This window comes from Hypanus sabinus, chromosome 7, assembly GCF_030144855.1.
Source record: "Hypanus sabinus isolate sHypSab1 chromosome 7, sHypSab1.hap1, whole genome shotgun sequence".
In the NCBI taxonomy this organism is placed as follows: Eukaryota; Metazoa; Chordata; class Chondrichthyes; order Myliobatiformes; family Dasyatidae; genus Hypanus; species Hypanus sabinus.
Genome location: NC_082712.1, coordinates 30449002 through 30468544, shown reverse-complemented (window position 1 = coordinate 30468544; position 19543 = coordinate 30449002). Strand labels below are relative to the sequence as shown.

Here is a 19543-nt window from a genome sequence, read left to right as displayed (position 1 = left end):
AATTCAGATGAAAGAGCTTTTTTTAGATTGAAGAAAAGAGAGAAGGCAAATTAACTTTAAGTTGAAGAGAAGGTGATGGGGTTGGAGGGGTAGGATGGATTAGACAAAGGAAATATGTTGATTGCCATGGGGATAAGTTGCAGAGGTCATCTGATCAATGAGCTGTTGAGTATAATTGAAGAGAGAGAAAAAATGGCACAAAAGCTGAGATGACGGCAGTTAGGTAATGGAGAGCACAAAAATAAATGCGAAGATGGGCGTGAAATAAAGGCTGAGTCAATATCACTGACAGATGACTTATAGCAGAAATAGCCAGCTCTAGTTCAGAGAAAGTGGGTTACCCCAAGTTACAGAATTCAGTTCTGAGTTTGGAAGGCCGCGACGTGTCTAGACAAAAGGTATAGTGCTGTTCCTCATGAGGAATAGGGATTTTTTATTAATGGAGAAAGTGTGCTTCTATTAATGGGAAGAGCAATTAGAAGTCAGCAAATAAATTCAATAAGTCATCAAATGGGGGGACTTCAGAAGTTTCTTTGCCCACAGAGTGATGAAGCTTTAATATTATCAATGATATGAAGTGTCTAAAGTGAATGAAATAGATGCATTTAAGGAGAAAACATATAGTGGAAAATGAGACAGAGGTTTGTCTGTGTAAAGATAAGTGAGCATAATGGGAGCAAATTTGAATGGAACACAAACACTGCATGGACTCACTAAGCTGAATAAGTTATTGCTATGTTGTTTATTCTATGGTCTAGTCTATCTATGCATATCCCAAAAGGTTTAGATGTATATTGCATGAACAATGGAAAATTCACATGCTCTAATTACATAGAAGTGGTCATTCTTGCTCTTATTTAAAAGCATCTTTCTGTTTCTTCACTACCAGGCATACTTTCATACTTCTGGTTGAACATTGAAACATATTTCATGGAATGTCAATAAACCCCCAGATTATTCCATGGCAGATCAACTTAGCATGAAATTGCAAAATTACCTCCAAATGCTGGTGAGCTTTCACACAACACGTAAGGAGTAGCGATGCTCTTCAGTTTGGAACTGAATCCCATCACTTCTATCCATTTGAAGAGTGAGAAGAGAATTGTCATTGCTAAGGGGAGGAGGTTAATCTGGCCAGAAGGTTAACTAGTAACCAGCAGCACATAGACTGACCTTGTCTATTTTTAAGTGCGATGGAGTGAACTTTGACTTGGCTGATGCTGTATAACAATATCCAGGTATGTTTTCCATCTGACATTATCTCCTCCCCACTGCTTGCACCTATCACCAACCAGCCTCTGTTCCACCCAACCTCCCTCATACTATTAAATACTAGCAATCTTTCCTCTTCCCTCTCAGTTCTAATGCTGGGGTCTCAAACTGAAACATCAGTTTAAACTGTTTGCCTTCATGGGTGCTACGGCCCACTGGGTTCTTCCAGCATTCTGCTTTTTATTTGCAGCTAAATCCCTATGTAGAGTGCACACCTGCTACACTAAGCAGCTGTCAATACATTCATCTCAGGCTTGGGAATGTTTGGTGGGAGGAGACAACAGGATTTTTCCAGTGTTCTGCATGATCTATGCTGTTCTGTAGCTAGGAGTTCAAGGTTCAAAGTTCAAAGTAAGTTTATTATCAAAGTGCGTCTCTGTCAACATATACTGCCCTGAGATTCATTTTCTTGCAGTAAGTTCCAATAGAAAAAAGAAATACGAAGTCAGATAAGCAACTAATATGCAAAAGAAGACAAACTGCAAATACAAAAAAATTAAGTAATTAACTAAATAATACAGTACTGAGAAAATGAGTCATAGAGTCATTGAAAGTGACTTCATAGTTGTGTTCAATGATCAGTTCAGTGTTGAGGTGAGTGAAGTTATCCACGCTGGTTCAGGAGCCTATTGCTTGATGGTTGAGGCCTGATGGGAGTTTCATCCAAACAAGAACCTGCTGCATGTTCTGCAGAAGTTAGAATCTGAAAAATTTCTTAGTCATCTTCACAATTTGTTGCCGGTTTATCTTGAGAACTTGCTAAGCCCAACTGTATAGCCAGGGACAGATAAAGTTGGCCAAATAAATAAAATATTAAAAAGCATTGAGTAACCTACCTCCAACACTGCAACCTCTAAGCTCTCGGTGAGAAATTCCAATATGACAACTGAAAGGTAAATACAAACAGGTCTTAATTTTATTATTGGTCAGGTTAAATCCCTTTAAAGAAATACAATTAGCTATAAAGAAGAACATTTGTAGCCAAGAAACAATTATGATTAATTTAATTTTAATAACAATTGTTTTAGTATGGTAAACTATAATTCCCTTAATATAGAAGCAATGGCTAAATATAATCAATGGAATAATAGCTGTGAATGCAAGAACTATGAAAATGTGCATGATGATGCAAATTTGTGATAATAGTCTGAATTATATATTTCAATTTTATATTAACAATCCAATTAAAATTGTTGCTATTCCTTATCATAACCTAGAAATAAATTACTGTTATAGTCCTTACATAATGTTAATGCATTTAAAGTATACAGATATTATAGAGGTATAAAGACAGTCATTTAAGCAAGTTAGTTCTCTAAATTACCGCCAGTAGCAATTAACACAGTTAGATCTAATTACAAAAACATAAGAAGCAAGGCTATTTGAACCCTCAACCATGCTCTATCATTTAGACTAGCACACACAAAATGCTGGAGGAACTCAGCAGGTCATGCAGCATCTACGGAGAGGAATAAATATTTGAAGTATTGGGCCACGGTGAAATGTCTTGCCCTGAAATGTCGACTGTTTATTTATTCCTCTCCATAGATGCTGTGTAACCTGCTGAGTTCCTTCATCAATTTTGTGTGTTGCTGTGATTTCCACCATCTGCAAAATCTCCAGTGTCTATCATTTAGTAAGTCTTACCTCAAATGTGATTCTAAGCCCGTATCTCTCAAAGCTCTCAATTTATGTCTTGTATATACTCAGTAGCTGAGAACCCACAGATCTGCTGGATAAGCAATTTCAAAGGTCCGCAACATTTTCAATGAAGAACCTTCTCATGTTAATCTTTAAGGGCTGATATCTTACCTTGAGAATGCAACTGTACTGGTTACTGGTTTAAGGTGTGAATTCATCCATTCAGGATACCCCTATGTGTTACCATGTTGAGGTCCTTGAAAATTTTATAATTTGGTTGTTCTGGTGTCGTGATTGTGCATATTGCACAATTGAATTTTGATTAATTATTTCTATAAAATAAACTTGTGGATTTACGGCAAGCATTGAGCAGTCTATGTGTTTCCTTCCCAGTCCAAATGAATCTGATGCACTAATACACAGGTTCATCCTGACAAATATGGCGGCTTTCAGTAAAATTCTATGTACCTGCAGCAAAAACTCTTGGGCTGGGAACTTGAATGTGCAGAGATGTGCTTTTTTATTAAATGATTGATTTTCTTTAGCCAGAGCAGAAAATAACATTGACCACTTGTGCATTGCACTCACTGTGGGTAATCTGAATATTTGCTAGGCACTTCCCATTGTCATTCACATTTATGCTTTTTATATGATCTCCATGTCAAATACAGTCAATCAGCTCAAGCCCTATACAATATACCTCTCTGCTGTTCTGAGCATCGTTTTTTTGGGCAATGGGGTAATTGGGTAAACATAATGCAAGTCTGTCTGGGACTGCACTTACTTACATCCTTTCCAAACCCTAACTCCTCCACAATATCAGCCTTCATTTACCCAATGAACTCACCCCACATCGGCACAGATCCCAGTCCCTCTACTGCCATAAACTAAATAACTGTCTTAACTCTTGTCCTTCCAGTTGTCCCAATTATTTGCAATCCTCAATCATTCCCTTCTCCCGCATCCTTTCATGGAATAGGGTTCTCTTCCACTCACAAGATGCTAATCATTCCAGTTAAGAAGGTGCTACTGAATGTGCGCAACAGGTTTATGGTTGTCAAAAAGCTAAGAAATCTGACTAAAAACATCACTAAAAATGAAGTAATTGTGTTAAATTATTGCCGGAAACAATGAAGGGGAGAGTGTTGTCAAGCGAGTCCGGGTGACGCATTATGGCAGATGGAGTTCCGATGCCTGTACAGCTGGTCTGGGAGTGAGGTTGAATCACTCTGGGTGCCATAAGGAGAAATCGGAGCCCAGGCAGAGGAGATACAATTTTGTTGCAACTGGCCTGGGTGCAAGGTTGATCACTCTGGGATCTGAGCTGATTTGGAGGGCCTGAGAGCGGCTTTGGGCCAGGTGATGAAGCATGTCACTGGGCAACAAAATCTGGGCCCGGACCGAGTCACTGGGTGACATGGTTTAGGCCCCAAGCCCTTTGCAGCAGTATTGCCCAGGTCCTAGTGTGAGGTACCTTACGCTGTTTAGACAATTTAAACGCCAGCCCAGATTAAGGGGAGAGCTCACTCTCTGTGATCTTCAGTCCTCTCTCCAGGGTGCTGGAGCCTTTCTCTGTTCCGTTGTTTAGTCAATGTAAACGCCAGCCCAGACAGACTGAAAAGACAGGGAGTCAGTCAGGACAAGAGCTGACTTCACTCGTTCTCCACGATAGTCATCTCCGTGGACTGCCCCAGCTGCTGTGCTCTCCATGCCAATAAGCGAGACTTTGGGCCTACTCCGGGGTTCTGATCTGAGGAATCAATTTTGATTCAGAATGCGGTTGTTCACTTCAATTGTTTGCATGACTTGTATTTTTATTTCTTTCCCTTGCACATCAGGTATTGGTCTTTTATTTTTTCTCTTTAATTGGGTTATTTGGGGTTTCTTACTTTGTGACTACTTGTGAGCAAGCAAATCTCAAGGTTGTATAATTTATATATTATTTGATAGTAAATGTACTTGAATCTTGAATCATTGGCACAGATTACGTTCCTCAGTGCTTGGAGTGTGCAAAAGTGGCTCGGTTATGTGCAATGCCTTGAGTTATAACCTTTACTGAAGATTGCAGAGTTAGGCAGATAATGGATATACACAGCAGAATAACCTAGGTCACACCTTTTAGATTACTCATCAATTTCCAGGCTTTTTACCCTCGTGATCTGAGAAGAAATGATTACATTATCATTTGCTTTTAATCGCTTGCTGTAACTGTGATAACTTTTTGTGATTTGTGATCAAAGAGACAAAGGTCCCCCTAGATATCTACTTATCATTTGCTCTCAATTTTCAAAGGATGTCCTTTGCACCATTCTCCACAAAATATTCCAACAGCCACATTCATGCTTACTTAGTTGATCTGTATGTCTTCATAGGTTCCGACATTTACTTTCGCGCCTATTGTTATTTAGTCAACAGATATGGTAGGGCACTGAGGAGTGCAGTAGAACAGAGGGATCTGGGAATACAGATACAAAATTCCCTAAAAGTGATGTCACAGGTAGATAGGGTAGTAAAGAGAGCTTTTGGTACATTGGCCTTTATAAGTCAAGGTATTGAGTATAAGAGTTGGAATGTTATGGTGAGGTTGTATAAGACATTGGTGAGGCTGAATTTGGAGAACTGTGTGTAGTTTTGGTCACCGAATTACAGGAAGGATATTAATAAGGTTGAAAGAGTGCAGAGAAGGTTTACAAGGATGTTGCTGGGACTTGAGAAACTGAGTTACAGAAAAAGGTTGAATAGGTTAGGATTTTATTCCCTGGAGTGTAGAAGAATGAGGGGAGATTTGATAGAGGTGTATAAAATTATGACGGGTATAGTTAGAGTGAATGCAAGCAGGCTTTTTCCACTGCTAGGGGAGAAAAAAAAACAGAGGACATGGGTTAAGGGTGAAGGGGGAAAAGTTTAAAGGGAATATTAGAGGGGGCTTCTTCACACAGAGAGTGCTGGGAGTGTGGAATGAGCTGCCAGATGAAGTGGTAAATACGGGCTCACTTTTAACATTTAAGAAAAACTTGGACAGGTACATGGATGAGAGGTGTAGGGAGGGAAATAGTCCAGGTGCAGGTCAGTGGGACTAGGCAGAAAAATGGTTTGGCACAGCCAAGAAGGGCCAAAAGGCCTGTTTCTGTGCTGTAATGTTCTATGGTTCTATGGATATTCCATTTTCAAGCTTTTCCTGATATCGATTGTGAGTAGCTGAAGCCAAAATTCTAATCCCTGCCTGACCTCAGTGATTGCATACAACCAACCTGAAAATTACCCATTTATTTTTAATCTCTTCATTAATAAATCCTTGTCCAGTGAAAACATTTTATTTCCAATCCCAAGATTTTTACGTTTAAGACCTTAAAACCATAAGATACAGGAGAATTAGGCCATTTGGCCCATCAAGTCTGCTGCACCATTTCATCATGGCTGATCAATTTTTCTTCTCAGCCCCAATCTACTGCCTTCCCCCACCCACTGTATGTCTTTATGCCTTGACCAATCAAGAACCTATCAATCTCCATATTAAATATACATAAAGATTTGGCCTCCACAGCTGCCTGTGGCAAAGAATTCCACAGATTCACCACCCTTTGGCTAAAGAAATCCCTCCTCGTCTCCATCCCAAAAGGAAACCCCTCTAGTCTGAGGCTGCGTCCTCTGATCTTAGACTCTGCCATCAAAGAAAACATCCTCTCCACATTCATTCTTTCAAGGCCTTTCACCATTTGATAGGATTCAATGAGGTCATCCCTCATTGTTCTGAATTCTAGTGAATACAGGCCCAGAACCATCAAATGCTCTTTATATGACAAGCCACTCAATCCTGGAATCATTTTTGTGAACTTCCTTTGAATCCTCTCCAGCTTCAGCACATCCTTTCTCAGATGAGGGGCCCAAAACTGCCCACAATCCTCCAAATGAGACCTCACCAGTGCTTTATAAAGTGTCAGCATTACATCCTTGCTTTTATATTTTAGTTCTTTTGAAGTGGATGTTAACATTCGCATTTGCCTTCCTCACCACAGACTCAACCTGCAAATTAACCTTTAGGGAATCCTGCACAAGGACTCCCAAGTGCCTTTGCACCTCAGTTTTTTGTATTTTCTCTCCATTTAGAAAATAGTCTACCCTTTCATTTCTTCTACCAAAGTGCGTGACCATACAATTCCCAACACTGTATTCCATCTGCCACTTCCTTGCAAAATTTCCTAATCTGTCTAAAGTTCTTCTGTAGCCTCTCTACTTCCTCAAAACTACCCATCCCTCCACCTATCTTCATATCGTCTGCAAAATTTGCAACAAAGCCATCAATTCTATCAACCAAATCATTGACAGAAAACGTAAAAGATAATCAGTCCCAACACAGACCCCTGTAGAACCACTAGTCACTGGTAGCCAGCCAGAAGAGGCTCCTTTTGTTCCCACTCTTTGCCTCCTGCCAATCAGTCATGCTTTATCCATGCTAGAATCTTTCCTGTAATACTATGGGCTCATAGCTTGTTAAGCAGCCTGGTGGGTGGCACTTTGTCACAGGCCTTCTGAAAATCCAAGTATACAACATCAAGCAATTCTCCTTTGTCTATCCTGCTTGTTAGTTTTTCAAAGAATTCCAACAGATTTGTCAGGCAAGAGTTTCCTTTGAGGAAACCATGCTGACTATGGCCTATTTCATCATGTGCCTCCAAGTACACTGAGACCTCATCCATAAAAATTGACTCCAACATCATCCCAACTACTGAGGTCAGACTAACTGGTCTATAGTTTCCTTCCTTCTGCCTCTCCCCCTTCTTGAAGAGTGGAATGACATTTGCAATTTTCCAGGCTTCCAGAACCATTCCAAAATCTAGTGATTCCTGAAAAATTACTACCAATGTCTGCACAATCTCTTCTGCCACCTCTTTCAGAACTCTGGGGTGTACACCATCTAGTCCAGGTGAATTACCTACATTCAGACCTTTCAGTTTCAATAGACAATAGACAGTAGGTGCAGGAGTAGGCCCTTCGGCCCTTCTAGCCAGCACCGCCATTCACTGTGATCATGGCTAATCATACACAATCAGTACCCCATTCCTGCCCTCTCCCTATATCCCTTGATCCCGCTATCTATAAGAGCTCTATCTAACTCTCTCTTGAATGCATCCAGAGACTTGGCCTCCACTGCCTTCTGGGGCAGAGCATTCCACATATCCACCACTCTCTGGGTGAAAAAGTTTTTCCACATCTCTGTTCTAAATGGCCTACCCTTTACTCTTAAACTATGGCCTTGAGTTCTGGACTCACCCATCAGCGGGAACATGCTTCCTGCCTCCAGCGTGTCCAATCTCTTAATAGTCTTATATGTTTCAATCAGATCTCCTCTCATCCTTCTAAATTCCAGTGTATACAAGCCCAGTCGCTCCAATCTTTCAACATATGACAGTCCTGCTATTCCGGGAATTAACCTTGTGAACCTACGCTGCACTCCCTCAGTAGCAAGAATGCCCTTCCTCAAATTTGGAGACCAAAACTGCACACAATACTCCAGGTGGGGTCTCACCAGGGCCCTGTACAGCTGCAGAAGGACCTCTTTACTCCTATACTCAATTCCTCTTGTTATAAAGGCCAGCATGCCATTAGCTTTCTTCACTGCCTGCTGTACCTGCATGCTTGCTTTCCCAAGAACATTCTCTCTAGTTATGGTAACTTCACACACTTCATGCCCTCTGACATCTGGAACTTTCACCATACTGCTAGTGTCTTCCACAGTGAAGAAACTATTTGTATAATAACATCATATGTATAGATTATCAAATAATTCCCTAATATTCTCTTCTGCTACATCCAGTGGTCCTCTTTAATATAGTTTAATATTTAATTTCAAAAGACTATTGGATTTGGCAAACACCCTTTCATAAATGTAATTCAAAACTGTCCAAGCAAATTCTGAAACTGTGCAGATGGTGGAAAACCAGAGCAACAGCCAAAAAATTCTGGAGGAGTGCAGCAGGTCAGGCAGCACCAATGGAGGGGAATAAATAATCGATGTTTCAGGTCAAGACCCTTCATCAGGACCAAGCAAATGATGTTTTCCAAGTACTCTGTTATCATTCCCTAATAAGAGATTCTAGTGTATTTCTTTGTGCAAAGAAGGATATACTTACCTTGCGACTAGTGCAGAGTAGTTCCTATATTGGTTCCAGGAACAAGGGAGTTATTCTATAAGAATTTAATAAGATTGACTTTCCCCACTGAAGCTTAGAAGAATGTGAAATGATTTACTGGAAACATTAGATTCGGAGAATTGATAGAATAAATGCAAAGGCTGTTTCCTCCAAGTACAGCAACTGGAAACACAGTAGATTGTCTGAATATTAGAGGCCACCTAAGAAGCAGGCGATTAAATTCCTTTACTTGTAAATTGTTGGAATAATCTCCCTTAAAGTCCAAGGGTTTTCCATCACATTCAGGGCTGCAATAGATTTTTGGACTGCAAGGGAATCTAAAAATATGGATATAGCTCAAGAACGGATGAAATAAGAATGAAAAAAAAGCAGGCAAAAGAGCCACAACTAGCATACAGAACATTATTTCAGAGAGAACACTGACAGCATATGCAAGGTAAGGTCGGAGCAGAATCATTTCTAATATTCCAAATTAAAATTGCTTAATTATCTGAAGGGAAAGAATTTGCAAGGTCAAGTGGCCCAAGGTGGTTTATTCTTAGATGGAGCTGTGATAGACTCATGGGCTGAATGGTCTCCTTCCAAGCATAAACTTTCTGTGATTCTGTTAACAAGTGATGGTGGGGTTGAGGACTTGAGACCCCAGAAAGCACCTACCATAAAACTGCAGATTCTTGAAATTGGGTTTGGAGGCTTTGTTTGGAAAGAGTAACTTTCAGAAATTTAAGAGCTTTACGTCAATGTATTTGGTGTTTCACCCGCTGGTGGATCAGTAACTATATTTATGGTGAGAGTCAGATCAGGGTATGGACTCAGGTTGGATTTGGTTCAGATTTAATTTTATATGTACGTAATGCTCAAACAGAATGGATAACAGACTCAGTGGGCTTCGTCCTGCTTCTTACAATCTTTCCCAATGACAATCTAACTTCTATTTTCCCTAATTCCTTAATTTTAACAAACCATATGGCATATTTATAATATATGCTAAAATATGCAGACAACACTCAGGTAACACTAACTACAGATGCTGCTAATAATAAAAAGCACAAAATGGGTTCCAAAGACTATCAAAGAATAACAGATTTTGCCAGTCTGCTCTGAATAAATAATGCAAACATTTAGCCAAATAATAAGATGCTCTCATGGGAGCAGTGGCGTTGCCCGGAACACTTGAAAGGGTCTGAGTGGAGTAACGAAAGTGGAAAAGGACTTTGAATGTGTGAGCTTCCTTTTAATTCAGAAGTGGATTACAAAGGGTGCAATGACCTGGAGAAAATCTCTGGCAAAAGCAAAACCAATGCAAAGCTGAGAGATCACAAAGCAGATCCAATTTAGCTCACTGAACAGGAACAAGCAAACCTGATTCTGATTCTAATTCTGTAAAATATTAATATAAAAACATTGCAGTAAAATGCAATGATAGCAAAAACCAGAAACTGTCCAGCGCAAACAGAAGCAGCCTAGAAGGAGACATTCTTAGGAGCGCTTCACCTGATCCTGCAAACTACTGCCACGGCATGCCTCTGTCTGTTTCCAATTCAACGGGATGTTCAATCAGGTTAACAGGCTTCACAATGACAAAGAAACAGATCAACCACAAGAGGGAGAAGTCTCTTTTTTTTACCCTTCCCCTCAATATCCCAGGATCCTGCAAAGCAATAGTGTGCCTACTAAATAACACTTCGTATGTTACCCATATCAGTCTCGTGGTTTGTCGGTGAGATATTATGTATTATTATATTATGTCTTGGTACCACTGACGCAATAGATCAATTCCTAGGGCAATCTTCACATGATTCTGATAAATGATTATGAAGTTTATTCCAAAATCCAATTGCTTATTCACAATTCCTTCTATAGAAGCTATTTTTAACAGGTGGGAAGTATAGACTGCGACATGGAATGGGTGCAGATGATACAGCAAGAGGAAAGCGTATATCTTACACATCAGTGAGGAGGTCCTATTCCATTTGGGTTATATTATACTGGGTCTTTGTAGGACTAGACAGCCAGAAAAAAACCAAAAGACTGTCAGTTGCATTTAGGGCCTATATAGTAACCTAAGGAAGTCAGTGGATTGAATGGAATACCTCTCCTAGGGTGCTGGTGAATTGCATGTCTTGTGTTGACTCATGGATTTAAGTAATGTTATATATTAGACTAGATTAGATTCAACTTTATTGTCATTGTGCCGAGTACAGATACAAAGCCAATGAAATGCAGTTAGCATCCCACCAGAAATGCAAAGAATAGTGTTATTTACAAAATAACTGCAAATAAAGAGTAAGTGCTACAGCACACAAATATAAAAGTACTGAGACAGTACAATATGGGTGCGATACTGTGATGTGATGTTCAGCAGGGTCACAGCCTCAGGGAAGAAGCTCTTCCTGTGCCTGCTGGTGTGGGAGCGGAGGCTCCTGTAGTGCCTACTGGAAGGGAGTTGAGTAAAATGTCCATGGTTAGGGTGAGATGCATCCTCAATAATGCTTTTTGTCCTGCCCAGGCAGTGTTTATGGTAGATGTTCTCAATGGTATTATTATTTAAGTGAAACCAGGTGAGGGGTAGGGGAGGGGGTTGAAGTAAGAAGCTGGGAGATGATAGATGGGCTGAAGAAGAAGGAATTTGATAGGAGTTGACAGTGGACCATGGAAGAAAGAGAAGAAGGAAGGGCACCAGAGGAAAGTGATGGGCAGGTGAGGAGAAGTGAAGGGGTGAGAGGGTAACTAGAAAAGGGAATTGAAAAAGAGAGAAGAGGGTTGGGTGGAGCAATTACTGGAAGTTAGAGAAATAAATGTTCATGCCATCAAGAACATTTCACAACTCATGTCACAAGTAATTTATTGGCTCTTAAACATTTATGACATGGCATGGAAATTAAAGGGTTTTATCATCTCTGCATTTGATTTCATAATACTCTCTTGGCCAGTCTTCCACCTTGTCAGTGTCCTTGTTCACAAGACATCCCATTCATCTGCCAAAGTACACAAAGCACTCCTTTTTCATCTTTATATCTAAATCTCGCTGAGATGCATTTAAGTACAATATCTAAATATTCAACAATCACAGAAGTTGCTGAAAAGCTCAGCATGTCAGGCAGCATCTGTGGCAAGAGATACAGTCCATGTTTCCTACTTGCAATCCTTTACTAGAATTGGCAAAGAGTTAAAAATGTGTATTAGTTTTGAATAGAAGAGAAGTTGGGTGAGAGATGTGCAGAATAAAGGAAATGTCAGCAATAGGATGAGTTGAAGTGGCTTAATGGCAGTGACTGCAACCTCATTATGCTTCTTATTCTGTGCAGAGTTTTGCTAATGGCTGGGTGCTGGAACCTGCCCAGCGGTCAAGACTTAACTGGTAAAAGCGGATTTACTTTGGGATCACTGCTCTTCAGCCCAGCCCAGCTCTTCCCATGCCTGCATCTGAAAGATTGCCATGGAGATGGAAATACAGGTGAAAGAGCTTTTTACAGTGATCTCACATTCACCTGGGTAGCCATCTTCTTGTATGTATCCACCCTAATCAAATCCAAAACTGTGAGTGTCTTGGGACCACTCAGAGCTAAGGCTGATCAGGAGTCAGCACCGAAACAGGAATTGCTTGGTGTAATAAATCTGAGAACAATCAGGGGAGCACTATTATGTAGATTCCATTATCTTGACCAAGTGAGGCTATATGTAAAATATCAATATCACACTTAACTGAAAAAAGAAAATGTTTGAAAAACTCAGCAGGTCAGGCAGCATCTGTAGAAAGGGGAACAGTCGAAGTTTCAGGTCTGTAATCTTTTGTCAGGGAAAAGTGCAAGTTAGGATAGAAGGGGTGGAGGGATGTGTGGGGCTAAGGCAATGCCAGTGATGTCAAAATGAGATGGCTCCTGTCTCATTTCTGAACCCTGTACCAATTTTTTTTCTAGTGAACAGCAAATGTTAACAGGTTAGCCCCCACCCACCCCCCAGAAAAAGACTACTCTTTTCCAGCACTGAAGGAAACTGGTAATGGGGAAGCTACAACATAATTTGTTGCGGGACCATTACTGGGAGCATGTCAGCCATACTAAGGTCAATCACTTACAGAATGTCTGGGCCAATATCATGACAGTTGCCTTTTCACTCCAAAGTAAATGACCTAGTCCAGATAAAAATATTCCTGCATTACTTTTGCATAAAAGGCCTAGAATTCTTTGTTTGGAGGGTGTAGATATTTGCCGAATTAAAATTTTCAATATTGGGAAAGATTGAATTCTTCCAAGGATATCAAGGCTTAATTGGAATTAGTAGATCTGTCAAAATCTAATAGATATTTCAAATGAAGAGTTCAAGCAACCGACTCCTTGTCTTACTTCATAATACCAATTTTCTTAAAAGTGCTAAAAAAAACTTCAACAACATTTCAACACATCTAAATAATAGCAAGTTTCTTTGTTGGAGCTGCTGGAGACACACAAGCCTGTTCAAATAAATCTGAATAATATGGCTGCATTCTTAAAGGTCCCTTATGATTAGCCAAACTATTAAATCTGTTCCCCACCATTTGCAAATTTGTTATATAGATTCCACAAGTATTTCCCAAAATCTGAGTACATACCAGTCATGGCACATTATTGGGCCCAAGGGTGGCCCTGACCACAATTAATCATCTTTGTAGAAAGATTTAATGATTTTCTTTACTCTGGTAGCCAGGAAGACTGAAGCTGGCTGCATGCAATTTTGTTTTAATTTGAGCCATGATGGATGCAAAGTAATTCTGGTGTTGAAACAGGAGGCAGAACGAAGAAGCCGGTTGTCTGGCTGTGGGTGGCAATGTACTACAGAATTCTGGGAGCCTCACAAAAGGAACAAGGGCATATTGTCTAGTGAGGGGATATGAGTGTGAGGAGATTGACACAGAATTGCAAAGAAACTATAGAAACTTGCCACCCTGCCAAATGTCTATACCAGCATTTATAACCCACTTAGATCTCACCTCTGCTCCAAAGATATCCTACCACCTCTTTCTATACCTGCATCGTGCCTGCCACCCTCTCCCTGCACCCATCACCATCACATGGGCGTACCAATGCAACCTGTTTCACACATCCCATGGGACCTCTAATTTCATACACTCCTCATCAGGTAACACAATTTGTCCTGAGTTTCAATCAGTTCTGTGAGTGAGAGCTGACGTAAACCCAGATGTCAGGATCATTTAAAGCTATCTCAATTTTCAGTTCTATGCCTAAATCTAGCTGTTACGGAAACTGATACAGCTCGATATACCTGCTACGATAGGGAAGACATCATCATGGTAATAATAGCTTGATTGGTGAAAGGCCATTTAATTGAGAGATTTGTCTTGGGGAGAGGATCTGTAGTTTTGGTGCAAACTCTCATTATGTAGTATTGTAGTGAGATCACTCGAGTCGAGTATGATGTTCTTCAAAGTCGTTGTCTTTTGATGGGTCCTCACTTGACTGTAGAAGCTGATCCAGGACTCACATAACCAGGATGTTAGGGTGGATTCTCTTAATGGAGGGTATCTGTAAATGAATTTGTTTAAGGTGGGTAGGCTGATGCATGGGTAGTCACCACATCGTCCTTGACAGATTGGGGGCATGAAGTGCAAAATGACAGGGGACTTTCTCCACCTTCACTTCCATTGTGATGTGTTATCATCTGCCACCAGCTCCATCACTGAGGTCCTGTTTGGATTGCTCTTTGTCAGAAAGCTCCCCTTTGACCTTACCACCATGGGTGACCCTACCAGGAGCTAAGCGCCAGACTGTATCGCTTTCAGGATCTCCTGTACATCCTGCTCTTGGATTCCTTTCTGATTCTTCTCATGAATGCTTTCCAGATGCCAAGAAATATCTAATGAGCATTTAGCCTATTTATGTAATATTCATTAAATAAATTTCAGGTAAAATAAATCTTTGCCGGTAATCTTTTAGTGCAATCACAATGATCATAATATCATTAAAGTATGGAAAAAAACATTGAACTCAGATGGGTCAAAGACACTGGAAGTAGATAAACAAAGTGTCTTTATTCTTGCCATGTGCGTGAGGGAATGAATGCTGTCATTTCGTGAAGCTGCTCTGTAACCTCCATTTTGTGAACTGTTTGATAAACTGATTCTTGCTCTAGGATAACCTAATCAGAGCAATTGAACGTGGACACAAGAAATTTCAGCTTTTGACCTTCTAAACCTGAGTTCATTCTCAGATAAGCTATATATTGTGTATAATGCCAGGTTTGCAGAAGTAATCTTATTTTCTCAGCCTAGTGTCTGAGTGACCTGGTTTAACTGGCTTGAACCAGAGTCAGGTAGAACAAAAGAAGTCACCGAAGGCATGAAGTTGTATAGCCCTTGGACTGTATCCAATGGGAATCTGTTACAGGTCAGTCAGGTGACCAAGAATCAACAAGAATGAAGTGCAAAATTTGAACTGATAAGGAAGACTGTAAGAGTTTAGAGCTTCAAATGCAAAGAGGCAAGAACTCCGTTGACTCAATTTTGCCAGGAGTTACCCCCATGCCAGGGATTGGGAGAAGAAAGGATTGATCGAGTGGCCAAGAGAAGATATTCTAATTTGCTTTTATAATTGGAGAAATGGTCTAAGTGACTATTGATACAAAGGAAACAGTAGAATTCATATCTTATGTTGTTGGCCTGGGGTCAACATCATTATGTTGTTGTTTGTGCAGAGACAATAAAGTGTAAGCTTTAATTAATTAAGAGCTGTGCAGTGAGTTGGCACTGTGCTGGTGGAGTAGCGGCATCCGAACTCAAACTTTGGAACGAGAGATCATGGGTTCGAATCCAGCCAGCTCCTTGCATGAGGTCTAACTGTAGTTGAGTGTCAAGCTAGCAACATAGCATAAAACAGATAAAACACTGAAGAAATAACAAGGTTGCCGCCTGATGTGCCAAATAGGTGCGGGGATGAAAAAGAAGGTGATTTGCCTAACCTAGTTCATTGATGAATAGTCAACACCTTCAACGATAAAGTACTTTTTTATAATTGTGAGGGGACTAGACAGGTTGAATGTGGGGAAATGGTATCTTTTGGCGATGAGCGTAGACAGGTTTATTATGAGGTTTAGTTTTGCTGTTTGCCTTTAGGAACTAATCCAAAGGCCATGCTGAAAAAGTATTTTCTTCAGAAGGAAGTTGACTTTTATATTTTTTTGGAAGCTCTGAATACTTGAAGGTATTTAGTTTGGTGCTGTGATTTCCTTTGCTTGCAGCTGCAGGTGTTCTGTGATTTACAGATGTTAAACATACATCTTGTCACAAAAACACCATTGACTCTTTGGGGTGTGTGTCCTTGATTTATGAATTTTCTCTGTAATAAATAGCCTTCCAGTCTTTGGGCATTGTGAACATTGTACCAAAGTACTCAACATGTATTTCATCCAGCCTTTTCAATTAACAAAACTGGCCTTAATTAAGTGTTTTACTGTAAATCGGTCCTCAGGTAACTTGAAGAATAGTAAAAGCTATTGTGGTTTTAAACTCAAGTCTTGCATTTCTATCCACGTGCTCTCCTGGTGGCTGGTGTAGGACTGGCTGCCCCTTTGTCAGTAGGTCTGGGGAAGTTCTCATTCCTTGCGCTAGCACTGAAAAGCTTCTTCATATGACAACACCACCATATTAGCTGCCTGGCCCTGCCTAACCTTAGGTGCACATCCTTGTTCTGAGGTGACTGGGTGATGTAGCACTACCATTAAGCTGTGCTAAGATACCTTCAATAATCAGAACTTTTAACAAGAATGAAGGTCCAGACACTATGTTGAATCCTGACAATTCTCTTCCGGAAGCCAAGGCCCAGGTTTATATGAGGTTAGCTGCTTTTTACCTCTGTGCATGTTACACTCTTTGTACACAATTAATTAACTTAATGCTATGGTAAAGTAAAATGGGAGCACAGCATTTAGTGGAGTGTAATTACTGCTGAAGCATTAATCACTTAGACCAAAAGGCCTGTTCCTATGCTGTAAATTCAGTGCCATTCATTGAAAAGTAAACTAATGGTTTACTACAATAAACGTGGGACTGAACCCCATCATGGGTAGTCCCAAGCCCGACTGCGAAAGGAAGCGGGTAGAGCATATGGCTAGCAACCCCAACCCATCTTTAAAACCCCAGAGCTATAGAAATGCCAAAAGAACCTCCAAAGATCACATCCCTGGCAAGGGAAGGATCTTTGAAAACAACTTGAAGGACTGACCTAGAAACAAGGACTCTGGTGAGCTGCTGTTGGTGGCCTATGTGCTGTAGGGGTGATGGTCTTAAGTAAGTAAATAAACGTGCGACTATTGCAGCTATTATTAAATCCTCAATTGCAGAGAAAATTTCAGATTAGTCTAATTATTCTAAAATATCGTTATGCAATTTTCTCTTGATGTTGATAATCTTCACTCACCTTTTTTAGTTTCTGTTTTAGAAAATACAGGTGCATTGTCATTTTCATCAGTAATGATAATTTTAATGTGCCCTAAAAATACAAAGTAATGATTAATGTCATTCATATTGGCAAACTCTTAAAGATGTTTGGGAAGTAGAAGCTCGGCAAAGATGGATTGATTGCCCTCCCTCCAGTAATAGATTACTGTAAAACCCAGCCAGGAAATTATGTGGGAGTTAAAGGCCCATACCAATAACATAAACCCTAGGACCTTGACTTCCAGGAGATTTTGGTCTGGAAATTGAACTATGCAAGGCAATTGATCAGAATCAAAAGCCAGGGATTAATAGGTGTTACCTTGGTCAAACCCACTCTTGCTTAAAAGTCACTTCCCATCATTACCCATGGTCAACAATGCAGTTGCCTCCTTGCACAAGAAACAGTGGTCTTTGTGCAGTGATGGGGCCCCAAGATAGAAATAAAGTGTAAGGCCTTGCCCATTGGCTTGACGTTCCCTTTGGTCCTCTAAAGTTGTGTGCCATCAGAACACCTGTTCTCTGTTTCCAAATATCTTGCATAAAACAATTGCAAAACATTATGTTATTTAAAGATGGTTGTTAAAAATTAAATTTGAAATGATAAGTATTTAAAAATTGCTATAATTAGTTGAAACATACATAAAAATATAAATGAAAATATTACCTAAAATTGCCTTTTAAGTGAATGCCAGCAAGACCATTCAAATGATTGGGGCTTCACCAGGTAAACTGGTGTAAAGGTGTAAAGCTGAGAGGTCGGACAGGCCTGAAATGTACCTGACCCTCCTTTGACTCACCAGAGAGAGGTGAGATGTGTCTGCATCTGACTTCCAGGGTGTTTTTGACTTGCATTGCATTGTATGGGCATGGAAGTTTGAACCCGTCAGTCAACCTTCGACATATTAGAAATCAATTGGTAGACCACAAGTTGAATAGAAATCTATGTTAAATGGACTAGAAGTCAACTTTTTAGTCAGTGGGTTGCCGGTGGGATCTGCCCTGTCCACCCCCGTAATTCTGCAGGGCTTAATTGAGGTAAGTGGGTAAGGAGAAGGTGGTTGTCATGGATATGGCTATGGTTTTCAGAAGTGCAATGCAGTGGAGGAAACAATTTCCTGTGTGTGACCACTCAGATCAATGAGTGATCCTAGTAGTGGTAAAGTTAGTTTTAAGGCCCATACAGATATTCAACTTCTGTTTCAGGGACCTGCTACAGTTACTCAAAAACCAGGCCTGATTAATTTAGCGCTAACAAAACTTATGTGAATTGTGCCCAGCATGTTGCGTTGATAAATTTCTATGCTTATAGAAGCAGAGCCCAAGTAGTTTCTAGACTACTGATCAAATAGAGCTGACCTTCCTCACTCATGTTTGAAGAATGCACAGTGTTGTAGTCCACAACTTGTACTCTGAGCAAAACAGCTTCAATTCTTTCCCGGTCAACAGGACCACTGTAGATCAAAGCTCCAGATCGCTCTGCCAGTCGGAACCAGTTTTTACAGAGTGAACTGTTCATCCTTTCCCCTGACCCATCAAGACATTCAGCTCCTCTGATAAAGAAGTGCAATTCTGCGTCAGTGTCTGAATCAAAAGCCCGGATTGTTCTGATGGTTGTATTGATTATTCCATTTTCACTTGTAAACACGTCATAGAGTGAACTTCTAATGAGAACAGGAGCCTCATCATTTGCATCTAAGATATCCACATTGATGGTTGTGTAGCTTGTATTTGGATCATACCCGAAATCAGTGGCTGCCACAGTTAGTCTATATTTCCGCGGACCACCATCATAATCAAGCCTGCTCTCTGGAGATAAACGGATGCATGCCGAATGCGGTAGGGCTCCTTTCCCAGTGCTGATAATAAACTGGCCCCTTGCCCCATCTTCAATTCTGTAGGTTACCAGCCGGTTTAAATCAGTTACATCACTGTCCGAAACGTGTACCTCAAAAATACAGCAATCTAAAACAAAATATTAAGTTGGTTTATTTCAGTCAAAATTGTCATTCTATTGGTAAACCATGTCAATATCTTAAAACCTAAGATA

General features: G+C 40.3%; 1 protein-coding gene across 1 annotated transcript in view; it reads right to left on the bottom strand.

Moving 5' to 3' along the window:
* The window catches only part of LOC132396636 (cadherin-related family member 2-like), a 143785-nt gene that overhangs the window by 46207 nt on the left and 78035 nt on the right, over window positions 1-19543 (bottom strand). The window contains exons 18-20 of the mRNA XM_059974351.1: window positions 18853-19458; window positions 17477-17548; window positions 2109-2158 (exon numbers count right to left, since the gene is read on the bottom strand). Coding sequence (XP_059830334.1) covers window positions 2109-2158; window positions 17477-17548; window positions 18853-19458 — 728 coding nt within the window. The remainder of the gene's footprint in view (window positions 1-2108; window positions 2159-17476; window positions 17549-18852; window positions 19459-19543) is intronic.